The sequence below is a fragment of the Etheostoma cragini genome, chromosome 8 (assembly GCF_013103735.1).
Source record: "Etheostoma cragini isolate CJK2018 chromosome 8, CSU_Ecrag_1.0, whole genome shotgun sequence".
NCBI lineage: Eukaryota > Metazoa > Chordata > Actinopteri > Perciformes > Percidae > Etheostoma > Etheostoma cragini.
In genome coordinates, this window is record NC_048414.1 from 18,241,516 (window position 1) to 18,267,424 (window position 25,909).

The following is a 25,909-nucleotide window of genomic DNA, read 5'->3' on the forward strand; positions in this document are numbered from 1 at the left end:
CAACTCGGGGTTCAGTGTCTTGCCCAAGGACACTTCGACAATGACTGCAGGGGCGGGGATCGAACCACCAACCTTCCGTTGTATATGTATGTATGTATGTATATATATAAATATATATATATATATATATATATATATATACATATATAAATGTATGTACATCTATGTATATATGTATGTATGTATATGTATGTATATATGTATGTATTAGCCGCATGTGTGGTGTGCTGTGCAGGGTTTGAAGGGTGTTTTAATTATGCAGCCTCACAATTTCTTAGTTGCTGTGAAGCCCACTTCAATTGCCACCTTTCACAATAGAACTGGCATAAAATTGAACACATGAATGGGACATAAGTATCATAGTCAGTTGATCATCCTTGATTTGGTAGCCCTTAATTACTTTGAGGTCTGGGTTGCTTCTGTTTAATTAAAAACCCCAAATTTTATTCAACATTTTATTATGTACACAGACATTTCAGGAACGTTATAGTGAACTATTAAAGGCCAACTAAAGGTGTTTGCTTAAAGTGTAATTACTGGGGCTAATTAGACCTCTGTTTGGGCTAAGGCTGGGTGAAGCTCTGTTGGTATTTATTACATGACGTCAACAAAGTCAGTGTACCAATAACTGTCAAGGCTGATGTTTGTTGGCTAAAGCAGCCAATGACCTCAAGTTCCTGAGTCAGAGGCATGCAGGTTCAGTTAAAAACCAAGTTTAATGATTTCCAAGATTCAAAGTTCAGGAGATCTGAGATCCAAACAGGCAACAGGCAAAGTCAAGGATCCAAAGGCCTCATTACCCTGGCATTGTATCTGAATCATTATCTGGCTGGCGGACTTCAACAAACTAGGATGCCATGGAAATCGGTATGGCAATGTTGGTCTGTCAGTCAGTTGGTCGTCAATGCCAGGTGTAAATGTGGTCACAAAGTAGGGCTGCGCATTTAATCACAATTTCATCAAAATCGCAATTTGGACTAGTGCAATATCCTAGAAATTGTATCCTACAAACTAAAGAAAAAATCTTCTTTTGGTTCAGATTCTCGCAAAAATCCCCAAAATGACTATTCCCTCTTATATCGTGCATCATATCGCAATGCGATATCATGAAAAATAATCTCAATTAGACATTTTCCTCACATTGTGCAGCCCTATCCCAAAGGCAGCAAAATTGTTTTGGCTTTTTTCACAGCAGACTGCGTACACCCCAATTTTAGCGCCGTGCAACAGCATAAATTCATTTTTTAAAAATTATTTGGACAGTGTAGTATGTCCAAAATACAAACTCCAAACCATCTTAAGCCTATACAGAGCTGTTAAAGCCGTCTGGCAACTAATCCAGCTGTGCTGTGGTTATCAGAAATGGCTTTTGCTTGGGATGATGGTTATAAGGAAGGTACATCTCATTTCTGTAAAAAGAAAGAAAAAAAAGAATTCTCAATTCCTTACATTTCCAGTAAGAGGGACTAGATCCAAGCAGCATCAGACAGAGTGGAGGAAACTTGGAAATACGGGAACTGTGATATATCCAGCGCCACTTGCGGTGGTAGTCCCAGCAAAGCATAGATCTCCCTAATAACATAACTTATTACATAAGAACAATTGTGATTGTCCCAATACACCATAAAAGTGAGAAGCTGAAACCAAAGCAGCTAAATGGAATTCAGCCATCATTCATCTTCATTGTTTACACATGTGCTTTGTGTTTCAATTTGTCTTGATGTCTGCTGTGAAAAAGACCTATAGACAATCTGCGAACGGGGAGCAGGTGTAGGCAGGGGGAGAACAGGTGCCTGCATAGGGCCTCTAATTATTTTCGAATGTGTAACTAATCTTTCGTTTATTGCGGTTTTTACAGCAAAACAGCTAAACTGTTTAAAATGAGCTTTTTATAATTTCAGTTTGGCCCAGTAGGCCATTAGATGTTGCTTGATTGCTGGTAAGTAGTGCTTTACTGGAGGTCTGGGCCCTTTTTTTGGGCCCAATCACAGTAATACATTCCTAAAGCAAAGTTTTTATTCTGGAAGTGGACCAAAACAAGAAATCTCCCAAGGAAGAATATTTTGGTGTTTAATTAGTTAGAGTATGCCATGTAAGCCTTCTACCCCCCCTAGCAGCTGATAACCCAAACTCTATTCTGAAAGTAATTTGCCAGACTAGCAGCGATGCACCTGTCCCCAGTACCGCTTTTCTCCCCGAGGTCATCTCTCTTAATGACATGAGCCTATTGTAATTGGCTCTGGCTGGTTTCATTTACAGTCTTGATCAGCCAATCAGATTAGCACAGTGTCATGTGATAGTGTTTGCTGAAGCCCTGAGGAGACTGATGAGTGATGGGTCAGAATGAAGTGGGTTATCTGAGGGGAGTTTTAACAAGGTATGGGACCTATACAGTGGCAAGACAGATAGAGAGGAACTGGAATACGCAAAACCAGATATGAACGACTTCCTTTAGCATGACAGCGAGTGCACAGGATAGAAGTAGCTTCTCTTTCCAGGAAATGCACTGACTAGAGTAAAGTGAAGTGGCATGTGGCTCTGGTTTGATTGTAAATGCTGACATTGCCATTAAAATACATTTAGTAGTAAGTAGCACCATTTGGACTGAAAGAGTAGCCTGGATGCCAGCCAAACTTAGCCCCGCCCACAAACTTTGAGACCGGGAAGTTTGGTCTGGACTTGATCCGTTGTGGAGCAACTACACTCGAACCAGAGCTGTTTGGACCAATCATATTGTCAGGGCGGGCTTTATACGATGATTGACAGATGATCAACTGTAATGTCATCAACCACGTTACCAACGTTCTTCAGCTTGGTCTCCTCCATCGTCTGTCCATTTTTTAAACACGTTCCAATCGTGTTAAGTTTTGACGGGACAAATGTGTAAAGATTTGTTTGCTGTGTTGTTGAGTTCTAATCCTAAACAGAGAACATGTTCATATATGCATTCACCTTTACTATTTCTCTCAAAAATGATAATCTTGTTGGTAAGTGTATCCTTACTGTTTTTTACAACACCAGCAAAGATCGTTTACACTCATCTTCTTCGTCTACTTCTTCCAGCGTGCATGCGGTTCAGTTCCTTTGACAACCATGCGTCGCTCAAAACAGACTCCGTTGCTGTGATTGGTGGTAGGTCTATCCAAATTAGCGCTTTGGCATTTTCCTTCCTGGTTTGGCCAAAACACACCCCAAAATCACAGCCCAATGGAGCAGTATCAAACTCATATTCTGACTAGAATCTGTGGATGATGACGTGAGGCTACTGAAAGAGGGAAGAAAACGCCAATAAATCTCATCAAATACACTTATCTTGTGAAGTTTCATCAATATTTGAGTGATCGATATTCACTCTTAAAGAATTCAAAGCTAAACCAGTCTCCAGCGTATTTAATGCCAGATCTACAAGGGCTTTGAAAGTTGTGTTATTTTATTTAAGATTAAAGTTGTGCTAATATTAACCAAACACAATTTTCCTTTCCCACAAATGATTCCTATCTTTCCTATTTTGCTTCCAAGGCTATAAAAAAAGATTTACAAGATAGAGAGAAAACAATATATTTTAGAATGCTTCCATAGAATTTCACATCTCAAAACTGTAAGTGTCACCAATTTTACTTTATGCCATGTCTACCTTCTGCTGCCTGATCTAAAACACATACAGTATGTCAGTAAATACCAGAGACAGGACTCGGAGGTGTAGAAGTTTTGTCGTTTCTGCCATAGCGCTGCTGAACAAACTGTCTCGCTGACTTTGTATAGATCCGGTATCGCTGTCGTAAATGTGGTTGTTTCTATGAGTCTCTACTCCTTTTTTCGTTATCTGTTGATGTATTAGTCTGCGTATATTGCCATGCAACTGACTGGGACAACAAATCTCCCTCATGGTACAATAAATATTGATCTCTTTATCTATGTGACTATACACGTTTATAAATCTTGATAAGTGTTTCCTGGTTTTGTGTTTCGTGTGTTTGGCTTTTTACTGTGTGCTGTTTTATTGTCTGTGCCTTGATTCCTCTTCTGGTCGTATAATGCTGGTCTGCACCGCCTGTGGAAACACTTATTACTGAGGACAATACAGTACGATGCTGTTAGACACAGAAAGAAAGAAGAAGTACCCCAGTGGGATAGTATACAGATCTTAACATAACGTGTGATCATTGTGGCTCATGCTGCTGTTGGATGTGTCGAGTTGTAAAACAGTTTAAACAAGAATGGACACGGGGAGCTGTTTCAGTAAAGGAAGAGAAATGGGATGGCTCAGTTCAGTGCTGTTACTGTATGCACAGGTCGTGATAAAGAGTAAGGTATTTTCTGTTTAGCAGACACTGTAAGGTGAGGGGGGACATATTCAGCTAGATTACAGTCACATTCTTCTGGCATGGCAAACACTTAATATAATCATATCATTTTCAAAATCACACCCCTTCAAAACCTCCTCTCCTCCGCGCACACCTCTTCCTTTTCTCCTTATAGATTTTGGCCTCATTTATTTTGTCTCTTTCTCCCCTATTACCTTGCTATAGTCCATGTGGGAATTAGTCTTCCTGATTGTTTAGCTGCAGCATGATGTATTGTGACATTTTCCAATGAGCCATTCCTCATACGCAATAGCCCTGTTCCCGGCTTCCTCTAGCTCCTGCTTGTTATTTCATTTTCCTTCATCATCCACTTGTATGTGGCTGAAGAAAATAATAATAGTAATAACAATGCTGAATATTTTCAGCCAAGGGCATCATCCACTGGTTGTTTGTTCCTAGGCTGCCCTGGTGTTTAATGGTTGTTCTAATGAGAAAAAGAAATGTAGCCAGATAAGAATAGTCTTGTATCAGCTCTGTCCTTGGTGACAAACTAGACAAACTACAAACTAGCAGTGGGCTTTTTTTTTTTAATCCTGTGAATTACTCTTGGCTAGAGCACTTGCCCAATGCTTGCCAGACTTATTTCACAGTAAGAAAAACTGATCAAATGCATGACTTTGCCAATAATAAAAAATGTAACTGGCTGTGCTTTTTCCCCACTTAAAATTTGTTGTGCTCCCTGCCCTCACCTCCTCTCATACAACTTCACTGCTACAACACCCAACCCCACCCCACCCCCACCCCCCAAGTGGAAAGACAGATCATGGATTTTATGCTCACCGTGCCATGCAGGGGCAGAAATTGGTACATTTTCAAATTGCTGCCAGTCACAACCCTGCCTTTCCCTTCTCTTCTACAACGGTGTGGAGAATAAAAGTCAGACAACAAAAAAGAAGAAAAAAAAGAAAGAAAAAAAACAGCAGAAAGTGACAGTCAGACATAAAGAGAGCATTGGCCTGAAGGCAAAGTGTAGCAAGCAAAAGAGTGGCTGGGGGGTAGATAGAGAGATATAAAGAGAAAGCATGGAAGAGAGAGAAAGAAATCTCAGTTTGCAGCCTGTAGCTGTGGATTAGCCCCGACTGCCCCAGGAGTCAATCAGTCTGCTTGCTCCTCTCATCTGTGGGCAGACGAGAAAATAACAGGGCTGTCTAACTGCCAGCCACGGGCAGGTGGAGTTTGTCGGGAGTAGTGGTGGACGATGAAGAAGGAGCAGGAGGGCAACGCCTAAAGTAAAGAGGTTGGAGGTGATGAAGTTGGCACTGGCAGAAATTCCTCGAGGTCCATGTTTTGCTGCATTCATTCTGCTTTCGCACTGTAACATTAATTTAAATGTTATAATAGAACAACGTATTTTTCTGTAAAACATATCACATGTTCATAAATGTATTGGAAATCATAGACAGTGAGGAAAATAAGTATTTGAACACCCTGCTATTTTGCGAGTTCTCCCACTTAGAAATCATGTAGGGGTCTGAAATTGTCATTGTAGGTGCATGTCCCCTGTGAGAGACATAATCAACAAAAATAAATCCAGGATTCACAATGTGTGATTTTTTTACTATTTACTTGTATGATACAGCTGCAAATAAGAATTTGAACACCTGAGAAAATCTATGTTAATAGTTGGTACAGTTGTGCAGTGGTGCAGTTCCAGAAGTCAAACGTTTCCTGTAGTTTTTCACCGGGTTTGCACACACTGCAGAAGGGATTTTGGCACACTCATCTTCTCTAAATCAGTCAGATTTCTGGGCTGTCGCTGAAAAGGCTGAGCCTCCTCCAAAGATTCTCTATTGGGTTTAGGTCTGGAGACAGGCTAGGCCATGCCTAGACATGCTTGACATGCTTCTTCCAGAGCCACTCCTTGGTTGTCCTGGCTGTGTGCTTCGGGTCATTGTCATGTTGGAAGACCCAGCCTTCCATCTCCAATGCTCTAACTGAGGTAAGGAGATTGTTCCCCAAAATCTCACAATATATGGCCCCGGGCCTCCTCTCCTTAATATGGTGCAGTCGCCCTGTCCCATGTGCAGAAAAACACCCCCAAAGCATGATGCTACCACCCTCATGCTTCACAGTAGGGATGGTGTTCTTGGGATGGTACTCATCATTCTTCTTCCTCCAAACAGTAGTACCGAGTGTACTGTAACACCGCTACCGCAGGTGTCTGCCTGAACTGGCTCATGGGCTTCGCTCCTTGTAGTATTGAAGAGGGACTTTGATGGAGACAATTACACCTAATCTCACTCCTTAATTAGTGTAATTCCTGCTCTGAAACCAATTTATCAGAATCAATTCCCACTTGTGGAAAGTTCATTTTAGCTTTGGGCTGTTCAATTTTTCAGTGAAAATAATTCATCATTTATCTCATCTGTACAAAAAAAGCACTTTTCATTTGAGTGAAGAAGTTACTTAGCTTATGCAAGTTTTAAAACGGTCTGTTTTCATCCCTGCAATCCAATTAAACCTTACATAAAAGAGAGAAAAGAAACTGAGGGCTGCAGAGAAAAACAGTGCACTGCATCTAGTATTTTAACCTGTTAGCAGGATGCAAATTGTCAGAGTCTCAAAGGTGAATGGATTACATCAAATTTACCAAATGTATTCAGTTGCAGGCAAATTGGGATTAAGTTTTAAAATATATTTCAATGCCTAGGGTCAACCACTGCTGTGGTAAGATGGACTAAAATAAAGACATGGAGGGCTTATGCAGACTTATACTGGAAAAAGATGTCTCTCCTGTGGTATACTAACACGGTCCTACGAATTGATATGGCGATGCACGTTTGTATCCATGCTAGCAGCGTTGCTCCGGCCACGGCGATGTCTGTCTGACGTTAGCATTTAGCTCGAAGCACCGCTGTGACGACGTGAAGCCTCGCAGAGTTGCAGGGTGTAGGCTTTTAGTCTTGTTGTCATTTCTTCAGGTCTCTGATAATGAAAAAGAAGCAAAGTGTATCTTCAACCATGGTCGTAGAATAACACAGAACCATTATTATTAAGTGTTCTTAGACATACATTTCATAGTCCACTGTCAATAACACAATTTGATAGCTTGACGTGAGATTTTTTTACATGTTTAAATACCCATTACTGCAAATTCTCCCATATCCCTTCTTTCTTTAACTACTTCACTTTTTAAGTACTTTTAAGTGCCTAGCACGCAGAATTGGGTAGACACGTTGTTGTAGCAAAAAATCCATGATCCGCCTGTCTCCTTTAGAAACTTTCGAGGTGTTCCATCAGAGTTTTAGTGACAAAGCGGTGTGAAGTAGAGGCCAGCAGACAAGCTCCATTGATGCCGTGGCAGGCTGATGATGACATAGGCATGATGCAATGGAGATAAGGAGGAGTTGTAGAAAAGTCGAGCAGAGAATTAGAGTGATTAGGTCTGAGTAGTATTCATTTAGGAAGACAAACAGCTTCATTTAAAACTAGCCAAGCATAGAGACAGCCTCTTCCACTACAAATTGGTTGAAATTTGCATCTTTTCACTGGCTGGGGGATCCAAGCCCCATCCTCGCTCTCTTGGTCTCACGTCTCGAGTGATAATAGATTATCTAAGTCTCCCCTGAAGAGCTACTGTCTTTGATTTGCTTTTCAACACATTTTCCGTCGCCTCTTGCTAAAGTAATTCCTCTCTGCTCTTGATCTGCTTCTGATATTGTCACAGTCGTACTTATCAACAGTAAGGGCTGTTTGCTGTTTTGTTTCATTCCTTGACTGCGTACAGACAAGCAACCGAGTGCAGAGATAGCAGTCATTTCACGTTTATTATACAGTAGGAGTGCCAAACTCGCTACCATTACATTTGATTTCTCCCGATCTCTCCCAATCTTCTGATAGCTATACTGCTGAGAATGGAATTAAAGTATTGAGCATATCAAACAAACAGATCATGATGATTATATTATATATTATAATCATTTCTCTGCAGATTGATATAAAGCAGAAAATGTTTTTGCTGCAGGTGACCGTCTGTTCCTGTTAATCCATCATTTTTTTCTGTTGTCTTCTTTTAAATAATTATTATACATCCAACAACAACTTATGGATAAGTGTCTCTATGGGTATATATAAAGTTGGATAACATTATCCTTGAAAATCAGCACCTACTCATCCCTTTAAGGTTTCGACTACACTTGCCATAAATTACGTTGATGTCTTTACACAAATAGTAAATATTTAGCACTTGGATGCTTGCCTTTATTGCTCTGCCAGAGGGATTCAGCAGCCTGGGCAGCACTTTCTGTTGCTTCTGTTTAAGAGGTTATGTGTGTGAATAAAAAGCCTCAGCATGGAGATGAGTAATGTATTTGACATTTCCGTTATGTAGCCTGGGATGTTTTCCAAGGTAAGCAGTTCCTGCACATACAAAGAAAGAGGACTTGCATTATGTGGGGATAACTCTATTCCTGTGCATGTTTACACCAATGTTTTGTGTATTTTGCGTCCAAATGAAAGACATTATGAAAAACAGTGCTTGGGTCAATACAAAGAGGCAAAGTGTCATAAGATATGGCCAATTTATAATTGTAGTACAGCAGCCTTCATTCAAGCAACCAGTTGACCGTTCTCTAAAACCCTCCCCTGAACAGCGATTGGCCAATCATAGCTCAGCAACCTGAGCGAGACACTTTTGACCTGTTGAGCTTTGGATTTCTCCCAATACATTCTCATACCTAAACACCCAAATGACATAAAGGACCGTTCAGTTTATAATCCATACAGCTCCAACTGCTGTATGTCCGCACAGCCATCTGACGACATCAGTATTAAATTCGGACAATTTAACGGTTACAAACGTCTTGTTGTCGCGTGAACTAGTAGTCTAATTCTGTGTTTTGGTACAGTTCGTCGGATGCGAAGTGTAGGCCTATAGGAGTACACATGAAAAGAACAAGCAGCGTCATTCTGCTCTGTCTTTCTGATGTGCCACATTAACGTGGTGTTAAGTTTTACACTATGTAGGGTAAACTGCAATTAATCCCAGGTTCACATGTATGCGTGAACTATGGTGGTCCATTACACCGTATAGTCAACATCACTGATAATGTTTGATCAATAGATGGCAGAAAACTTTACACTTCACAGCGTTTTGTATCCATAATAGGATTGTGTTATTGTATAATTTAGCAGTAAAAGCGGTAGCCTATATAGCAATCCTAAATTTTTCAACATGGGAGCAAAACTTGCTCCTTGGGGGATATAGTTACCATAAGCCCTGTTCATGCTAATTAAACAACTGGACCTTGGGGTCAAGTATCTAACCCATGTCCCAGATGTGAAATCCCACCTTATTGGACTACTGAATATAAGAATATTCCATTATATTTTTTATATTCATTATATTGAATTGTTACCTGCAACCGGAATTGTGTGATTTCCTTGCCCTAAATACAGAAGTTTTTATCATAAATTAGTGCCTAAAAATGAATCAGAATGCAGGAATTGATGTCTTTACCCTTGGAATTCCATGGGGGAGGACCCCCAGACCCACCCTGCTGTATGTGTTCCCCCAAAGGCCAATTCTGACCAAGGAAAAACCTTGACTTATAATCACAGATAGCCATAAAAACATATTTTAATTGCAAGTTAGTTAGAGAGGTAGAAAAGATGAAAAGATGGGGGACCAGACAGACAATATGTACAGTGTTATAAGAGAGGAACAGACTAACAGTGACAAAAAAGAACAGCATACTGTAGAGAGTGAAGTGACTGCACACAAATTATATAAATAGGCAGTATGTGTCAATTTAAAAACGGGTGCTCTTTTAAAAGCGTTGTTTGCCTGTTACTTACATTAAATGTTTAAAAATCTGTTACATAAGGTACTGCTAATATCATTTCACCGTCTGTACACAAATCTAATAAGTGAATGCATGTGTCCGTGGGTGGGGGTGCGTGGGCGTTGTAATGTGGGCTGGTGTGGCTAAAGTGCCAGTGCTGAATTTTTATCCCAGTCCGCCCCTGGTTATGCAGGCAATCAAAGTCAAGTAAGAATAATCTCATTATTCTAAGACTAATTAGCTCTGCAGTGTAATACAAGAAATACTTGATCTCTGTCCTCTACAAGGATCATCAGCTGGCGATGATGCTGACATTTTGCTGTAGCCGCATTCTCTTAGCACAATATCATGTCGCAATCAAGTGCCTCTTCAAAGTAGGGTAGCTCATTCCGTCAGGTAGGAAATAATAAGAAAAGCCTACCTCCTCAATGAATGTAGTCTAAATTAGAGGAGCTTATTCTGTCAGGTGGAAAATGGCCTTCATAATAGCCTACCAACTCTATTAATGTAGTGTAAAGTAATGAAGCTCAATCTGTCAGGTAGGATACATATCCATCAGAATAGACTCTCCATAAATGTACTTAAGGGTAGCTTATTCTATCAGGGTAGAAAATAATATCTATCTAAAAGGCAGGGAAGGAATTTTCCACACGTTACTCTGTCCTCTGTGTCTTTCTACATCTTGAAACTATGCTGTGCGATGCAGGGAACAACTCTGACTGGCTATTGATCAGACAGTGGTTTTTGGAGTGGTAGATTGGCTTTGAAAAAAAACGGAAGTGTTCTATGAACGGAATGACGCATTCCATTAATCGTGCAGCCCTACTACTTTCCTTATAAATGTAGTAAAAGTAGGAAAGCTCATTCTATCAGGTGGAAATTATATATCAGAATGGCCAACTTACCTTAAAATGTAGTTAAAGTACAGTATGGTAAGTCATTCTATCATGTGATAAATATGTATTAGAAAAGCCTACAATGTCTGTAAGTGGGTAGGGTAAAGTAGGGTAGCTTATTCTATCAGGTGGAAAATGTCTATCAGAATGTCTATCACAATTGCCTACCTCCTCTAAATTTAGATTGTAGGTAGGAAATAATAATCAGAATAACCTACCTCCCTTATTATGTAGTCAAAGTCGAGTAGCTCCTTCTGGCAGGTGGGACATATCTATCAGTATGACCTAACTCCCTTATAAATGTAGTTTAAGACCCCTTTTTCAAGGTTCTCATTTCAGAATCAGAATCAGTTCAGCTTTATTTGCCAGGTATGATGACACAAACGAGGCATTTTTCTTTGGAGCATTGTTACTCACATGGTGCTTGCACATACAAAACATACATACACAATATATACATACTATAAACAGAAACAATACAGAGGGATGAGTGCAATGAAGAGTTCAATAAAATGATTTAAATGTGGAGAATAGTGCAAAGGATACTGGGATAAATAGTATTATGTTAATATATTACATTATGAACAGTATGAACATATGAACAGTTCTGAAATAGAAAAGTACAAGAATTATGAATAAATAAATAAATAAAAAATAAGTGAGATGTAAGAATAATAATGATGAATAATACTAATAAATGGAATAATAAGTGGAACCAGTAAACAGGTGCTGTAGAGACAGTGTTACTTGGTTATTGACCAGAATTGAACCAGAATGTTAAATCATTAATTAAATCAGCGGATGATAAGTTAACTTCAGATGAACTAGTTATTTAGCTATAGCTGGTAAAACTGTTGTAATTTTGGCACCACTAGCTTATCTTTCTGTAATTTGGAGCTGATTGTTTAAAAACTACTTTGAGTGGTAAATCCAAATCTTAATTCAGTGGATCCGAAAGCTTTATTTTATTCACATCTAATTACAATGATGTTTTGTACATGATGAGGCTCTGACTACTATAGAATTGGAAAAAAATGTTTGGTCATATTTTAACTTTTAAACATTCTAGGGGCTTTGCCTCATTAGTTTGTCTTAAAAAGTCATCTTTCGCCTAATCAACATTTCTCCGTGGGAACCTGTCCTGCTCCATCTAACGGCACCATAAAAAACCCAGACTGGGTTTTATTCCATCATCACTTGACATTTATTGCACATATATCTTGACTTGTTTTTTTACCCTCTCTCTGCCCTAAATTTTCTGCAAATATATTTTTTTTACCTTGAAAAGGTGGAGGAGCACCATTTTCCAATTACAGATCTTGTCTTTAGGTGTTAATTGCTGACTGACCTCTGGAGCTGTTGTGGATGCCGTGCACACTTTTTAATAACCTCTAATCGCAGTAAAACAGAGAGCAGTAATAGAGAAGAGCCAAGCTGCTTCTTAACCCAGCATCCTTCAATAAGGAGTAATCTCATTCAAACACAGAAGTCGGCAACGTGCCAAGTCAAAATGTTCTCTTGAAAAACACAAGCCACTGTGATTCATGCTCTTCCGGCATTTGTGTTTTGATTTGGGTAGAATTAGGTCAGCACAGAAGAAAAGAGCAAGATGGATCTTATTAGATTTATAGGCATTTTGTATTTTTAAAAGCATCAGTTCTTGGATTTTAGTTGAACACATTTCAATATGTCAGAATAAAAAACACTTACAGGTGAATTAACTTTAGAATTGTCATGAGTACACCGTGTTTTACTGCAGCCACATTGCGTTATTGCTCTTTTCACATCTGCCCAGATTGTTGCTGTTCACATTTTTCACACAATGATGAGCATCCAGTCCTACAGCAGTGCACTAAATTGAGTGAATCAATCAACGCTTTTGTATTTTGCCTCTCCTAATAATTGTACACTTTGTGTGTTTCCAGGGAGCCCTCCAGCGACAGGTACCGGCTCATTGGTCATTCACCTGGAAGACTACAATGACAATGCCCCCTATGTGGTACCATCGGTAGCGCGAGTGTGTGAAGATGCCCATGATATGAATGTGGCCATAGTTGGGGGGCGGGACGAGGACCTCCCGCCCAATGCTGCACCCTTTAAGATAGAACTGGGAAAACAGCCCGGCCTAGATAAAACATGGAAGGTTACCAGGGTCAACTGTGAGTATTTTTTTTTTTAAAGATGTTTGGATGCTCTTCAAACTGAAATGAAAATAGACAGAACAATGGAGCTTAACAATTGACTGACAACAATCAATACATATTTCATGCCTTTGTTCACTAACAACAACCTTTAAGGAAAATTCTGGCCAATTGTAGGCTACCTTAATTTTGATCGCTATAAATATGCAAGTACAGTTGATGAGGAAAAAACGAGCCAAACCGGTGCGGCTAACACAGAGTATCTGCAGCTATGTCTACCATTTTCCACTCAGCTAGAACGGCAGTTGTCGGGGCAAGTTTTTGAGGGCCTTTGGCCCTCTTAACAGAAACAAAATGCTCTTAAAATGTCTGTGCAACACAAACAGTACCCTTGAATGACAACAAGATGCATTTTTTACTCAGACATTGTGTAAATTCACCTACTTTGTCTCTATCTTGCTGGTAGCTAGCTCGCCCTGTTAGCTGCTAGCTGTTAGTGCTAGCGGCCATGTGTTCATTCACGTTTCTGTGACAATCATCACGCAACAATTTATCCATTTTGTGTGTGATCAATCTGAGGTTGGTGAGTAGGAGGTTTGGCAGTGCGGATTTGTGTGTTAACTTACCGCACAAGCAGGCACGGCCGGCATCCTGGCTTCTGATTTCTCCCCGCTTTCGTTGCCTCCCGCTCCTGAAATCGATGCAGTAAGTGCCCGGTTGTCTGGCTATATCCTCCAGAGGACTGATTGCGCCTTTTCGACAAAAACTTGATCCCCTTAAAAATAAGTAATTGAACACTGTAGTGGTTTTGACAATAACAGTGACCATGTACATTCATGGAAACGGTTCAAATGATGACTGTGGCTTGCACAGTGATAGCGTTACCGAAGGCTAGCTGTAGTCTCTAGCTGTAGTCTCGCGCTGAAGTCCCGGTTTAGCAGGAAAAGATAAGCGGTGTGCAGATCGCTCCGATAAGTAAGGATGGCGGTCGGGACTGCTACTTACCAACACCAGATCTAACATACACAAAATGGATGAGCTAAAAATACACACGGAAGTGCTGCGTGATGATAATTACAGAAACATGACTGAACACACGGCAGCTAACAGCTAACAGGGCGAGCTAGCTACCAGCAGGATAGAGACCTGGTAGGTGAATTTACACAATGTCTGAGTTGAAAACGCATCTTGTTGTCACGTAAAGGTCCTGTTCATGTTGCACAGACATTTTAATTTCATTTTGTGGCTGTTAAAAGGCCCGAAGCCACTCTAAAACCTGCCCCGATAACTGCAGCTTCAGCTGAGTGGAAGCTCGTAAACATTGCTGCAGATACTCCGTGTTGCCTCCACCAATTTATTTTATTTTTCTATCAACTGTACACGCATATTTATAGGAATTGAGATTAACGTAAATATTGGCCGCAATTCTCCTTTAATAGAACACACCACAATTTGTTCTATCAGTGTACATGTGTCACTTTTTTATTTTCTCTTATGCAAAAAAAAGCTTTGAGCCCATTCTCACAGTTGTCAAAAGGCAAACTGGTGATAGGGATAAAAATAAATAAAGAAAAAGAAGGTAAGAGATGGGTGAGAAGGTTAAACGTTTTAAAAGAAAGTAATTTTCATTGCAAATACAATTCAGGGTCAATTCACCTGAGTAAAATTGTACTGTAAAACCTGTCACGCTGTTTAATATGAGTCCATGTTGAAAGCAGGTACGTCTTAACTAATATGGACCCCTTGATAAGGATGAAGAGTAAACTAATACAAGGATGGCTCAGAGGAGGAGGATAGACAGACAACCAACCAAGACATTGATTCAGGGTTGCATGACCAGCAGCGCTGTCTGTGTGTGTTTGAGTGACAGAGCAGAGCTAAAACCTGCCTAGAGGTATTAGCTGGGACTGACAGCAGGAGAGGGAGGTACAGACATTCCTCAATCACCACCGCTGGAAGAGACAGATAGGGCCAGCAGAGAAAGAGCCCGCTCCCAGTGAAAAGGACTGCCACTGTCCCCATGTAAAGCCGTTGTGTCTGTCTGTGTGTGTGTGTGTGTGTGTGTGTCTGTATTTTTGTGTGTGTGTGTGTGCGCAACCACAGGTGAGAGAGTTGGTTATACCGCGACAGGATATATCTCCATAAAAGAGTTATTGCAACATCTATTCTTAATCTTTGCTACTTATTGTTTATACATTGTTTTTTTAACACTAATAGAAAACGTAATAGAAACATTTAACTTTAATATATGTGTGTATATATACTGTACATATACTGCATTAAGATATACATTTTCATTCAAAATCTTAAAACCATACATCAATGAAATTTTGAATCTACGAGTGAAAGATTTAAGAAATACACATTTTGAGAAGTGCACTTATTGGCTTCTTTGCCTCGAGGTAGATAAGAAGGTCGATATCACTCTATGTCTGTAGGATACATGTGACGGTGCCACCAGTTTAGCATACAAAAACTTGTAAATGGGGAAGAGCTAGCCAGGCTCTGCCCAGAGGTAAACAAAATCTCTAAATCTCCCTAATTAACACATGACATCCCCTTTGTTTAACACAAACACTGAAGCGGCCCTTAGTAACAAAACCTTACTAAGAAATGTAACGTTGGTTTTTGTGTTAATTTGTCACCAATCTGTATGTGTTGTCAACTTAAAGTCCATGGGGCTAAAATGTAATGTGATAAATGATAAATGAATAAACAGATTGGCACAATTTCATTATCCCAACATAAGTACAGTGTGTACAGTGTGTTTAAACTAAACTATCCATGGAGGAATCGGTCTGTTTGTTCTGTTTTGCCTTCATTGCTCGCTTGAGTAACATTAGTTAGTAATTGTTTTTACTTGCACACTTTATACATTTTACATTATTACATTATTCATCAAAATTATTACATCATTAGTTTTTTGGGGGAAGTGAAAAAATTGTATTGCAATACCAGTCTTGACATTATATGTCAACTCATACATTGTATTTTTATTTATTTAAAGATTATTTTTTGTGGCATTTTCAGGCATTATTACATTTTCAGAACATAATTGTATTATTGGGTGCTATACAGGGCCTCTGCATTTTTGAAATGTTTACCGCTGCCTTGTGACATTGTTTTGAGCACACAGTTGGACAATGTACAATTTCGAATTAAATACAAAACTAAAAGTCACCTTACCTGGAGTTAACAGCCGTGGCAGACAAGTAAAATGTGCAGCTTTGCGAATCGTGGCACATTTCAGTTCATTTCATGAAGTGAACAGCCTCCTGTCTTTCCTTTTTTTTGTCTGTTCAAGAATTTGAAAGTGTGATGCAACCAAATGTAACAGTCTTACTTAACATAAAGTGGTGCCAATTTCGGCGCTTTGATTGGACGGATGGAGACATATACGTTTTGTGTCATGATACACATATGTAGTTGTGCTTTGCAAAGTGGCAAGCTGTCGTATGCAGAATAGATGGACAGCGGGATGGGTGATTTATTGTATTTATTATTTATTTAACCTCCCTGTTCCTCTGTGTGTCCCCCACAGCCACACACTCCCAAATCATGCTTTTGCACAGTCTGAAGAAAGCCAACTACCTGCTTCCATTGCTCATCACTGACTCAGGCGTGCCCCCTTTGTCCAACAACACAGAGGTCAAAGTTCAAGTGTGTGTCTGTAAGAAGAACAAGATGCACTGCAGCTCCGCCCACTCCCACCGCGCCGGTCTTCTCGTGCTGCACGCGACACTCCTGCTCGCCCTACTCTGTAAGTACCCAGCCGTGACACACAATGAATAACAATTCGAGATGCTGCTTTATTTGCTACTTTCCTAGACTGTTAGGATGGTTTTACTCAAAATGGAAAGAATTCATTGTACATGTACTGATACACTGTTTGCACCCTTTGCTTTCACGCATTTGGCGAGTGTGCTATTTCACATCTGTTTTACGAAGGTAGGCCTATTTCTGGCTCATTTCACACTTCTGTTTTTCTTTTCTTTGCCGCCAAGCCCAGGGCACTCAGCAGGAAATCAAACTTGAATTTACTTCCAAATATCTTATTTAAGCCATTAGCAATAGCATGAATAATTCAGCCTTATTCATTCACAAAACAAACGTAACTCATTGACATCCAACAACTAGTTCGGTGGGGAGAAAAATCATTGGCAACTTTAAGGAACCTGTTCTTCAGTCTTGGCTGAGTGTACAGCGGAAGTGTTGGTGAGGGTGGCATGAGAGGAGAAAAGGAAGGAGACTAGGCATGAGAGGGCTAAACAATAGAAGAAATGATGGGGAAAGAAAAAAAGCAATCAGAAGAAAAAAGAGAAGAACATTTTAGGCCTAAATGGTGTAGTTGTAACAATATCATTTTTCTTTTTCCTGCCGATTTGTATTTGACTCTAAAATGTTTTGCTGAAGGAAAAATCACGTCAGAAATCACAGTCATGTCTCCTTTCCTCTCTCCAGCTGTCTTTTTGTACGGCTGATCTTTTTTTCCCCCCCGCTCTCACGTCCGATTGATCACTCGGACTCGCCTTTTTTGTCTGTGACATGTCTCGCATCACCTCGGCCCTCTCTGCCACTGTTTCTACTGCTTCTAGTTTGGTTTCTAGTTTGGAATCTGTGCATCAAAGCATTCAGCATGGCCCATCGGTCATCCTTTAGCTATGGATCAATCTGTCTATTGATGCATATCTTTTCTCCAAACACTCATTCATAGCAGATGATTGTGCTGTCTATGGGAAGGCTCTGTTTAAAGAACGCATCGTCTCGTTCTCTCATGATGCAGACGGAGCATTCACCTGCAACCTCTGTTGAAGAACTCCCGATACTTAGGACACAGAGTATAAAAATTGAACTGACAACACGTGGCAAGCAAAAGCACGCCACACTCCAGCATTGATAGAGCATTAGTCACGCTTTCAGTGCAAAGGCGCTAATCGTGAGTGTAAGTCGAGCGGCCTCCTCTCGGAAAAAACTTTCATGGCAGCAATCCCAAGAGCGACCCAGCTGGAACAGTCAGTTAGCTTTTCACGCTCTCCTTTTTGAGAAATATGTGGTTATTTTCCGTTGCCATGGACGCTGCCGCAGCGTCTGAACAAGAAAGCATGATAATTGGTTGACGTGCCAAGATGACATTAGGGGAGTTTTCTTCTCAGTTGTCCTTTTTACTCTGAATGGCGGTAGCCTTCATTACTCTATTGTAATAGTGCAGTGATAGACAGAGGCATTCATTAGCCAAATAGCTGCTCCCGATAACAGATTTTTAAGCTGCCGGTTTCTGTGCCCGTGTCTACATCCATTCATTTAGACTGGAGGATGATTGCGGAGTCAGAAAAGACGTAACCGTGACCCCTGTTACCCTGGTGCTGGAAGTTGCAGTACCAAGAGAGAGCGAGAGAAAAATAAGAAGTGTGTGTGTGTGTGTGTGTGTGTGTGTGTATGTATTTGCACGTGCGAACGTGTCACTTGGGAATCTCAGATAGTGTTACAACAGTAGGTTCTACCAATTCAGACGCAGAACATCTCTCAACACACACACACACACACACACAAGCGCCCAGAGAGATGACTTCTGCTCGAGCTCATCACAGAGACCTGTGCTGGGGGACAGATAGAGGGGACTGATCACTGCAGTGTATAGTCAGATAGTCTGACAGAGAGGCAGTGAGGATCCTGTTTCAATTCCCTTATCTCCAAGCTGAACTCTGACCCTGCTGGAGAGAGATGAGGGGAAGAAAAATGGAAAGAGCCAGAGGGGGAGTGTGACGAAGGGAGATGAGAATAAAGTTGTGGAGATTAAACTCTTCTGTTTTGTTCTGTATTTTTTTTTTTGCCCACCAGGCCACAGGCTTATGTATGGCCATGCAGCAGATCTGTTTTCTTAATTTCTCTGGCTCCTTGTCTACCTTAATCTCTCTTACCTTTCCCTCTCTTTGTTCTAGCCCTCTTTTATCTCTTAGTCCCCAACCCTGTTGACCAAACATTAAGTTCATGTTCAAACAAGTAGCATCAGTTTAAGTAAAGCCCATGTAATGAGGTTTTAATCAACATTATGACAAAACATTAAAATCTTCACTGTCAATATATTTCATTTTGTCCCCCCTCATAGCTACTAATGCAACACATACTGTATGTTATTGTTCTGTTTGGCGTAACAGGGTGTGGGGGGTCACTATGAAGGGATACAGTACCGTGGTTTTAAAAAAGTTAACCCTGAACCCAACAACATGTGGGCTGCATGATGTGTACGCCTGTCTTTAAGGTGTACTATGTGTTCCTGCAGGGTTTCAGCGCGATTAGTCCCAAATCGTAGGCATCCCTCCTTGATCCGCTAGCTGCCGGCCCCCTGAATACTCTGTGAAAAGCCAGATGTCAGGAGACAACGCAGGGGTGGTAAACGTAAAAAAAACACTAGAGGCACAGGATAGGCACCTAAACACTCAGCCAATCACTAACATGATGGTAGGGGGAGGGGATGGGGGTAAGTGAAAGTTAGTCATGAAAGTTAAGGAAACATGGGGGGCAGGACGAGCTTGCTTTGTTTTGTTTGAAATTGACTTGGAAGTGACCATGCAGGAACTCAGAGTGCACCTTCCAGTGTTCAGTCCATGTGATTTCTGGACAGAATAGGGATGTCACACATCCTGGATGGATGACACAAGAAATTGCCAGGAAATGTAATCCAAGCAGTGATTACATTTTTCTTGGCAAAACAAATTAGTAGTGTAGTGTTCTTGGTTGTCTGTGTCTGATACGTTTAGGTATGTAACACAAGACAATAACTGCAGTTGTTCTTTGCATCCTCTCTTTAAAACCCCTCTAGAGGTCATCTTATCTACAATCTGTGCAGCACTTAGTATTTTGTGTGTGTGTGTGTGTGTGTGTGTGTGTGTGTGTGTGTGTTTTGACTGGGTAATATATTTTTGTGTATCCTAGTGTTGATGTGTTTCTGGGTGCGGCTCGAGAGGAGGGAGAAAATGACTCCAAACCGATAATGCTATCTTGACAAGTACTTCAATTCTGTATTCAATCCTAAAAAAAATCACATTTTCCCTGAAACAACTGAAGTGATGTATTTCAGGCCTGTTTGTACTCAAAACAGAGTGTTGGGGATCAATAAACAGTATAAATTGTTATAATTATTTACATTCATACAATACATAGTCTACAGACAAGACAGAAAGCGGAAAATCAGTCCGTCACCCCTAAAATGAATCAGTGATTTGATGGAAAAGGTTGATTTTTGTAGAAGAGAAAGATCATCTCTCTTTCAGCAACAGATCTCCCCTCGTTGTGTTTTTACTGTAAGCAACAACAAAAAAATGTGGGTTGGGAAGCCTGCTGGTTAATATGGTGGATCTCACCTTCCCATCCGTACCTCAAACCTAAACACCTTTTCCACCGACTCCTCCAGCGGTACTCGACTTAGCAACAATACCAAAAGTAAAGCTACATCTTTACTGGCTTTCGGTCCTTGTTTTCAGCCATATAACACTCTACTTGGGTTAGTTTTCAGCCCCTTAAATAATGTATGTAACCCTGTAGGACAGAGAGGGAGGGTGAGCGTGTGCCTGTGTGTGTGCAGAGTGCCAACATATACTGTGTCTTCCAATGCTTACAAGACCTTTATTTGCTGTTGCAGGATTGGCAGCTAAATCCCTGGGCTTTGCAGGGGCCTACTTTCACTCCCCTTCCATTGTAAGCCTTTCTTTTGTGATCAATGTGCCATAGACTCTCACACACATCCACTACACACACATACACAGACAGATTACCATAAAGTAGGGAACAATTACAGTATTATCCTACAGTTCTGGAGAGGGAAATGCTTGCACATATATAAATCCCAAACACACATACACACTCCGATTCAAGGTGTTAAATGTCCATGTGAAAGCATCCATTGTTCACCTGAAATAAGACTTCCTAATTGGACAAACTAAGTGCAGTCACTATGTGCTTCCATAGGCTGCGGATGCACAAAAAAAGGACAGGTACTCATAAGAATGATTCCTAATTTTAGAAGTAATTACAAGGAGGAATGCTCTTCTATCGCTGACAGCAAGCTCACAGCCAGGAAACCAACACAGATGACCACACTGCCCTCTATCAGTGCACATGTGAACTGGTGTGCACTGTACAGTACATCTATCGCCTGGCAGCAGCCTTACTGTTGCTCAAAATGACATTCTCAAAGTTAATGATTTGTGGCTGGAGGCAATTACTTTCCAGTTTTGGACAGTATGTAAGTAACGTGTATTTTACACATAAAGCTGGTGTGGACATTGCTGGAGATTTATATGTTGTTGCTAGTCTTGCTGTGTGTGATTGTGGCTTATGAAAGATGGGAAATAAAATTATACAGTGAAAATCTCTGGGGGAGAGGATGCTGATGCGCTTACCCTTATTTCTACTTCTTCGCTTACTAACAGTACACACACACACACACACACACACACACACACACACACATACGGTATGCACACCCATTTCATCCTGCACTGCACCAATTCACCCTACATGTGCTCAATTTAGGAAGGTCTTAGAACTCAAACCACTTGGTAAAATCTCTTCCATGCAGGATTAAGGGCTTCAGCTGCAGATTTGTCTGTAGTTGTAATGCACTGCAGAGATCTGCGTCTCTCTGTGTTTCTTTGTAATTTCAGCGAGTGTAATTATGTAATTCCAAGACTAAAGGAGTGAGAGAGAGTGAGCGGGTGAAGTAAAAACGACACATTTACCCTTATACAACACAGCTCCCGGCATAGATGCCACTAATTTACCTCCATCCTCCTGGGGGCTTTAGTCCACACTATTCACTACTCTTCCTCTCTGATCCCTTGCTTCGTTCTGACAGCCACTTCTTCTCTTCCTTCTCTACGCTAATCCCCTCCCAGCTATAGAGACAGGATGTTTAGGGGCTTATTTACTCTTGTAAAAATGTGTTTTTTTCACAGCGTCCTTTGAAGAGACCTCACGTTAGAGTGATGTGTATGGTGGATGGGTTGTTTCTGCCTTCAGATCAAGTTGTCAAGGGTAATTGATCTTTGAACTGGGATATGAACTGTCAGGTACTGAAATTTTGTTGGCCTTAATATAGTACAGTGTGAGCCATTGACTAAATACATAATGACAAGGGCTGGAGAATATATCGATGTTATATTGATATTGTGATATGAGACTAGATACCGTCTTAGATTTTGGATATTGCAATATATTAAGTGTTGTCTTTTCCTGGTTTTCAAGGCTGCATTAGAGTAGACAATATAGTTTTCTGAGCTTAGCAGCCTGTTCTACGTGTTCTATTATTTGACTTTACAGACTTTGTCATTTAATTGACATTTCTGATGATTATCAAAAATCTCCGTTTGTAAATAATATTTTGTGAAAGCACCAACTGTCAATCCTACAATATTGTCACAATATTGACATCAAGTTTTTTATTCAAGATTCTCATGATATTTGATTTTTCTCCATATCGCCCAGTCTCAATAATAACAAGTTCAATATTCCCCTAGTTAACACCTAGCAATGGCTTTGGTCTGATTCAAAAATGTAAAATCCAGACGCTAGTACATAACGGTACCTCACATTAATATGTGAACTGCCAACACTTTCTCATTAATAAGTCTATTTGATATTGATGGAAATGTATGCACACCATAACTTATAGTATCCTACAAAATTAGAAGACCACCGGCTGGTCACGTGACGGCGGCTGGCTACAGAGCTTTGTGACGGCGGCTGCAGACCTCCGTTGTATCAGCGTTGGTTGGTGGTTCCGTCACCTGAAAATAGGTGACTTTGAGCCGGGTACAGAGCACCGTGACATTACGGTTAAATTTATTCCATAAAATATGATTGTTGTGAAAGTTAAGATTAGGCACCAACAATGACTAGTTAAGTTTACAAAAGATTGGGGTTTGGATTAAACTACTCCTAAGAAAAACACATTTCCTGGGTGAAAGGCTTTAGTGTTCCCTCTGAAGCAAACTCTGCTCTCTGGCTTGAAACTCCTGCATGTTAACGCCCACCCATCTAACCCAAACTCCTCTACTACGTGACCAATTGCGTTCTCATACACCGACCACAATGGAGTGAATACAGAAAAAAGAAGAAGAAAAAAAACGTGGAATGCTTACGAATTACAGTGCTTAACTTTTCATAGCTTTTTGAAGGAATGGTTCATGAGAATAGACTGAAACTACACTTTACCTTTATAAGAACCCTGTTTTAATGCTCAAAAGATGAAATGAAATATTTGTTGGTCATTAGCAAGTGATGCTTAAAGAAATCATGCATTTTTTATGACTATGAAGTTGTTGCAACAGAGTGCACTCAAGTTTTTCTCTTGCATTATGAATGATTTGTTGGTACATCTGTTAAACAGTTGCATGCAGGGATATACTGTGTGGGGACTTTTCAGCCCCAAATCTGAAGTTGCAAAAAAAATTTTTTGAAAAATGTATAAGCTGGTTGTTGTCAACAGGATGAGGTGACATGAATGTGAATGGCAATACAAAGCATCTGATTTCAATCTCAATTAATCGCGTTTATGTCATAGTTAACTCACAGTCGCTTACAATCGCAATTAATCACACAATTTTATCTATTCTAAATATTCCTTTATTTCTGTTTTGTCCCATTATCAACATGCAAAAAGTGGATTGGCTTGCTTTGTGCAAAAGCTTTTTTGTTGAAAATAACATTGGCACATAGCCTACTGTAGTGTTGGAGCAAAAAAATCTCTTATACAATGTAAAACATCAATAAAAGGGTGAAAAAAACATTCAGAATCTTATAGGCATCCATTTCGGCGTCTCACGCTCGCCAACCACTCAAAACGTAACGTTACTACTCTTTGGCCGTCTCGCAAGCCCAAACAAGTGTGTGCGGCGTGCCTGTTGTTTGGTTTGTTTGTTTGGTCTAGCTAAATCCGTTGTGGTGTTGTAGTTTTTCTAACGTTACTAGTTGTTGCAACAGCATGTGAAAAAAACTACAAAGTTTGCGAGGTCAAAAAAACGTTAATCTTGCGATAAAACAATTTGTGCCGCATAATGGCTTTGCCTTAATGTGTTTATAACGCGTTTAACTGACAGCACTAGTATAAATACAAGCCCTTGTAACTGTTGAATACAGACCTTTCTTACAATTGATATTTAGACCTAACAAATACAGATGCAACTAATGACAATGATTCTGGTGGTGTACCATTAACATGTTCCAGTTGTGTTTTACTGGGACACTTAAGTGGAATTTTGCTATCATTGTTGTGCTTCTTGGGTTGTTATATGGCACCATATCCACTGTGAAAAAATGTGTTAAAGCACTTCAATTCTACAAGTCCTACAATTCTGGGAAAATGTTCCCTTTGGCTAAAAATACAACAGACAAGGAACTGCTTGGGATATCTGTTTACAGCACAGCCAAACAAACTCACATTGTTTTCATAAATAAGTCTATAGTTGGCCTTTTCCCATAATACCATGAGCAACCACAATCTGAGTTCATCCTTCACATGTGTGAAGGCAATTTGAATACCAGATGGAGACCTTATGAATACCTTACTCCTAAGCTGTTGAAATTCGGTATCGACAAATTGGACAATGACAAGGCATTTTTATCAATACTGTACACTTTAGAGGCAATCCGGCCGTTGCCTAAAAAGTATTGAATTCGGTACGCAGCCCTAGGTATCTATGGCGACATTCCCCTGCTAGCGCGCTGGAAGGATGCCGCAACAGCGTATTTGCATACAGAACAAGAAGTTTATTAACTGCACTACAACGTCTTTTAATGAGCGGTACATGAAGTGTCGTGGACCAACCTTGCTCATTCACTTACAGTTCTGTACAGCATAGCTGCTTATTCTGGCTCTCTGATTGGTTGACTGATTACAATGTATGTAAGTCCACCTGTATTACCCAAACCGGGGAGAGACCACAGCGACGCGATGTTACAATGAATCCCACTGCTTCGGTTTGTGTACTCTCACTGCCAAGAAGGGAGAAAACCTAAGTTCCGCACTCCAGCTTCAAGACTAGGATACATTATAAGACTTATCTAGTCACTTGCCTTACATTTCTTGTCATTTGGAAAAAATATTGTTTATATAGTTAACTCATTCATTAGGGCATTCTGGGTTGGTACAGTTCATTAGCTCCCAGTCTACCCTGTGCTAGGCTGACAGATTCTCTGTCTTCCCCTGTAATGTTTCTTCTTCCTGCTGCAATGCCGCTGTTTTCTTCCAGCAGCCGTGACATACCTGAGCTAATCAACTGTCACCCTCCTCGCCTCTCAGCAATTAGAACGGCCGGAAAACAGTTACCGTTCCCTCCAGTGTCCTTTTTGATTCTTCCTCGCCTCCCGCAGCTTGTTAAATTTACATTTTACACCTTAAGCTGACGCTTTTACCCAGAGAGACATGGAATAAGTGGAGACGGTTTGAAAAGTCAACATCAGTGAATCTCTGTGATATACTCCATTAGGTCATTCATATACTGTATGTCGGAAACGATTTGAGTCTAAATGTATTCCTTTGTGTCTGGTGTTGTGAAATGGAAATAAGATATCTTCTGGCTAAGGTAGCTGGTTTTTTTACAGTTACAGAGAAGGTTGTTTGTGTATTTACAGTATTTATATTAGGGATGCATCCATCCATCCATCTTCGACCACTTATCCGGTATCGGGTCGCGGGGGCAGCAGCTCCAGCAGGGGACCCCAAACTT

The 25,909-nt window shown here is 40.4% G+C and overlaps 1 protein-coding gene across 4 annotated transcripts in view; it reads left to right on the plus strand.

The window, feature by feature from the left end:
• The window catches only part of cdh13 (cadherin 13, H-cadherin (heart)), a 358,407-nt gene that overhangs the window by 324,280 nt on the left and 8,218 nt on the right, over positions 1 to 25,909 (plus strand). For 3 of the 4 annotated variants that reach the window (XM_034879248.1, XM_034879250.1, XM_034879251.1), the window contains 2 exons: positions 12,969 to 13,202; positions 16,726 to 16,944. In XM_034879248.1, the coding sequence (XP_034735139.1) occupies positions 12,969 to 13,202; positions 16,726 to 16,944 (453 nt within the window). Of the gene's footprint in view, positions 1 to 12,968; positions 13,203 to 16,725; positions 16,945 to 20,823; positions 20,927 to 25,909 lie in introns of those variants that run through there. The other variant, XM_034879249.1, reaches the window with a different exon arrangement.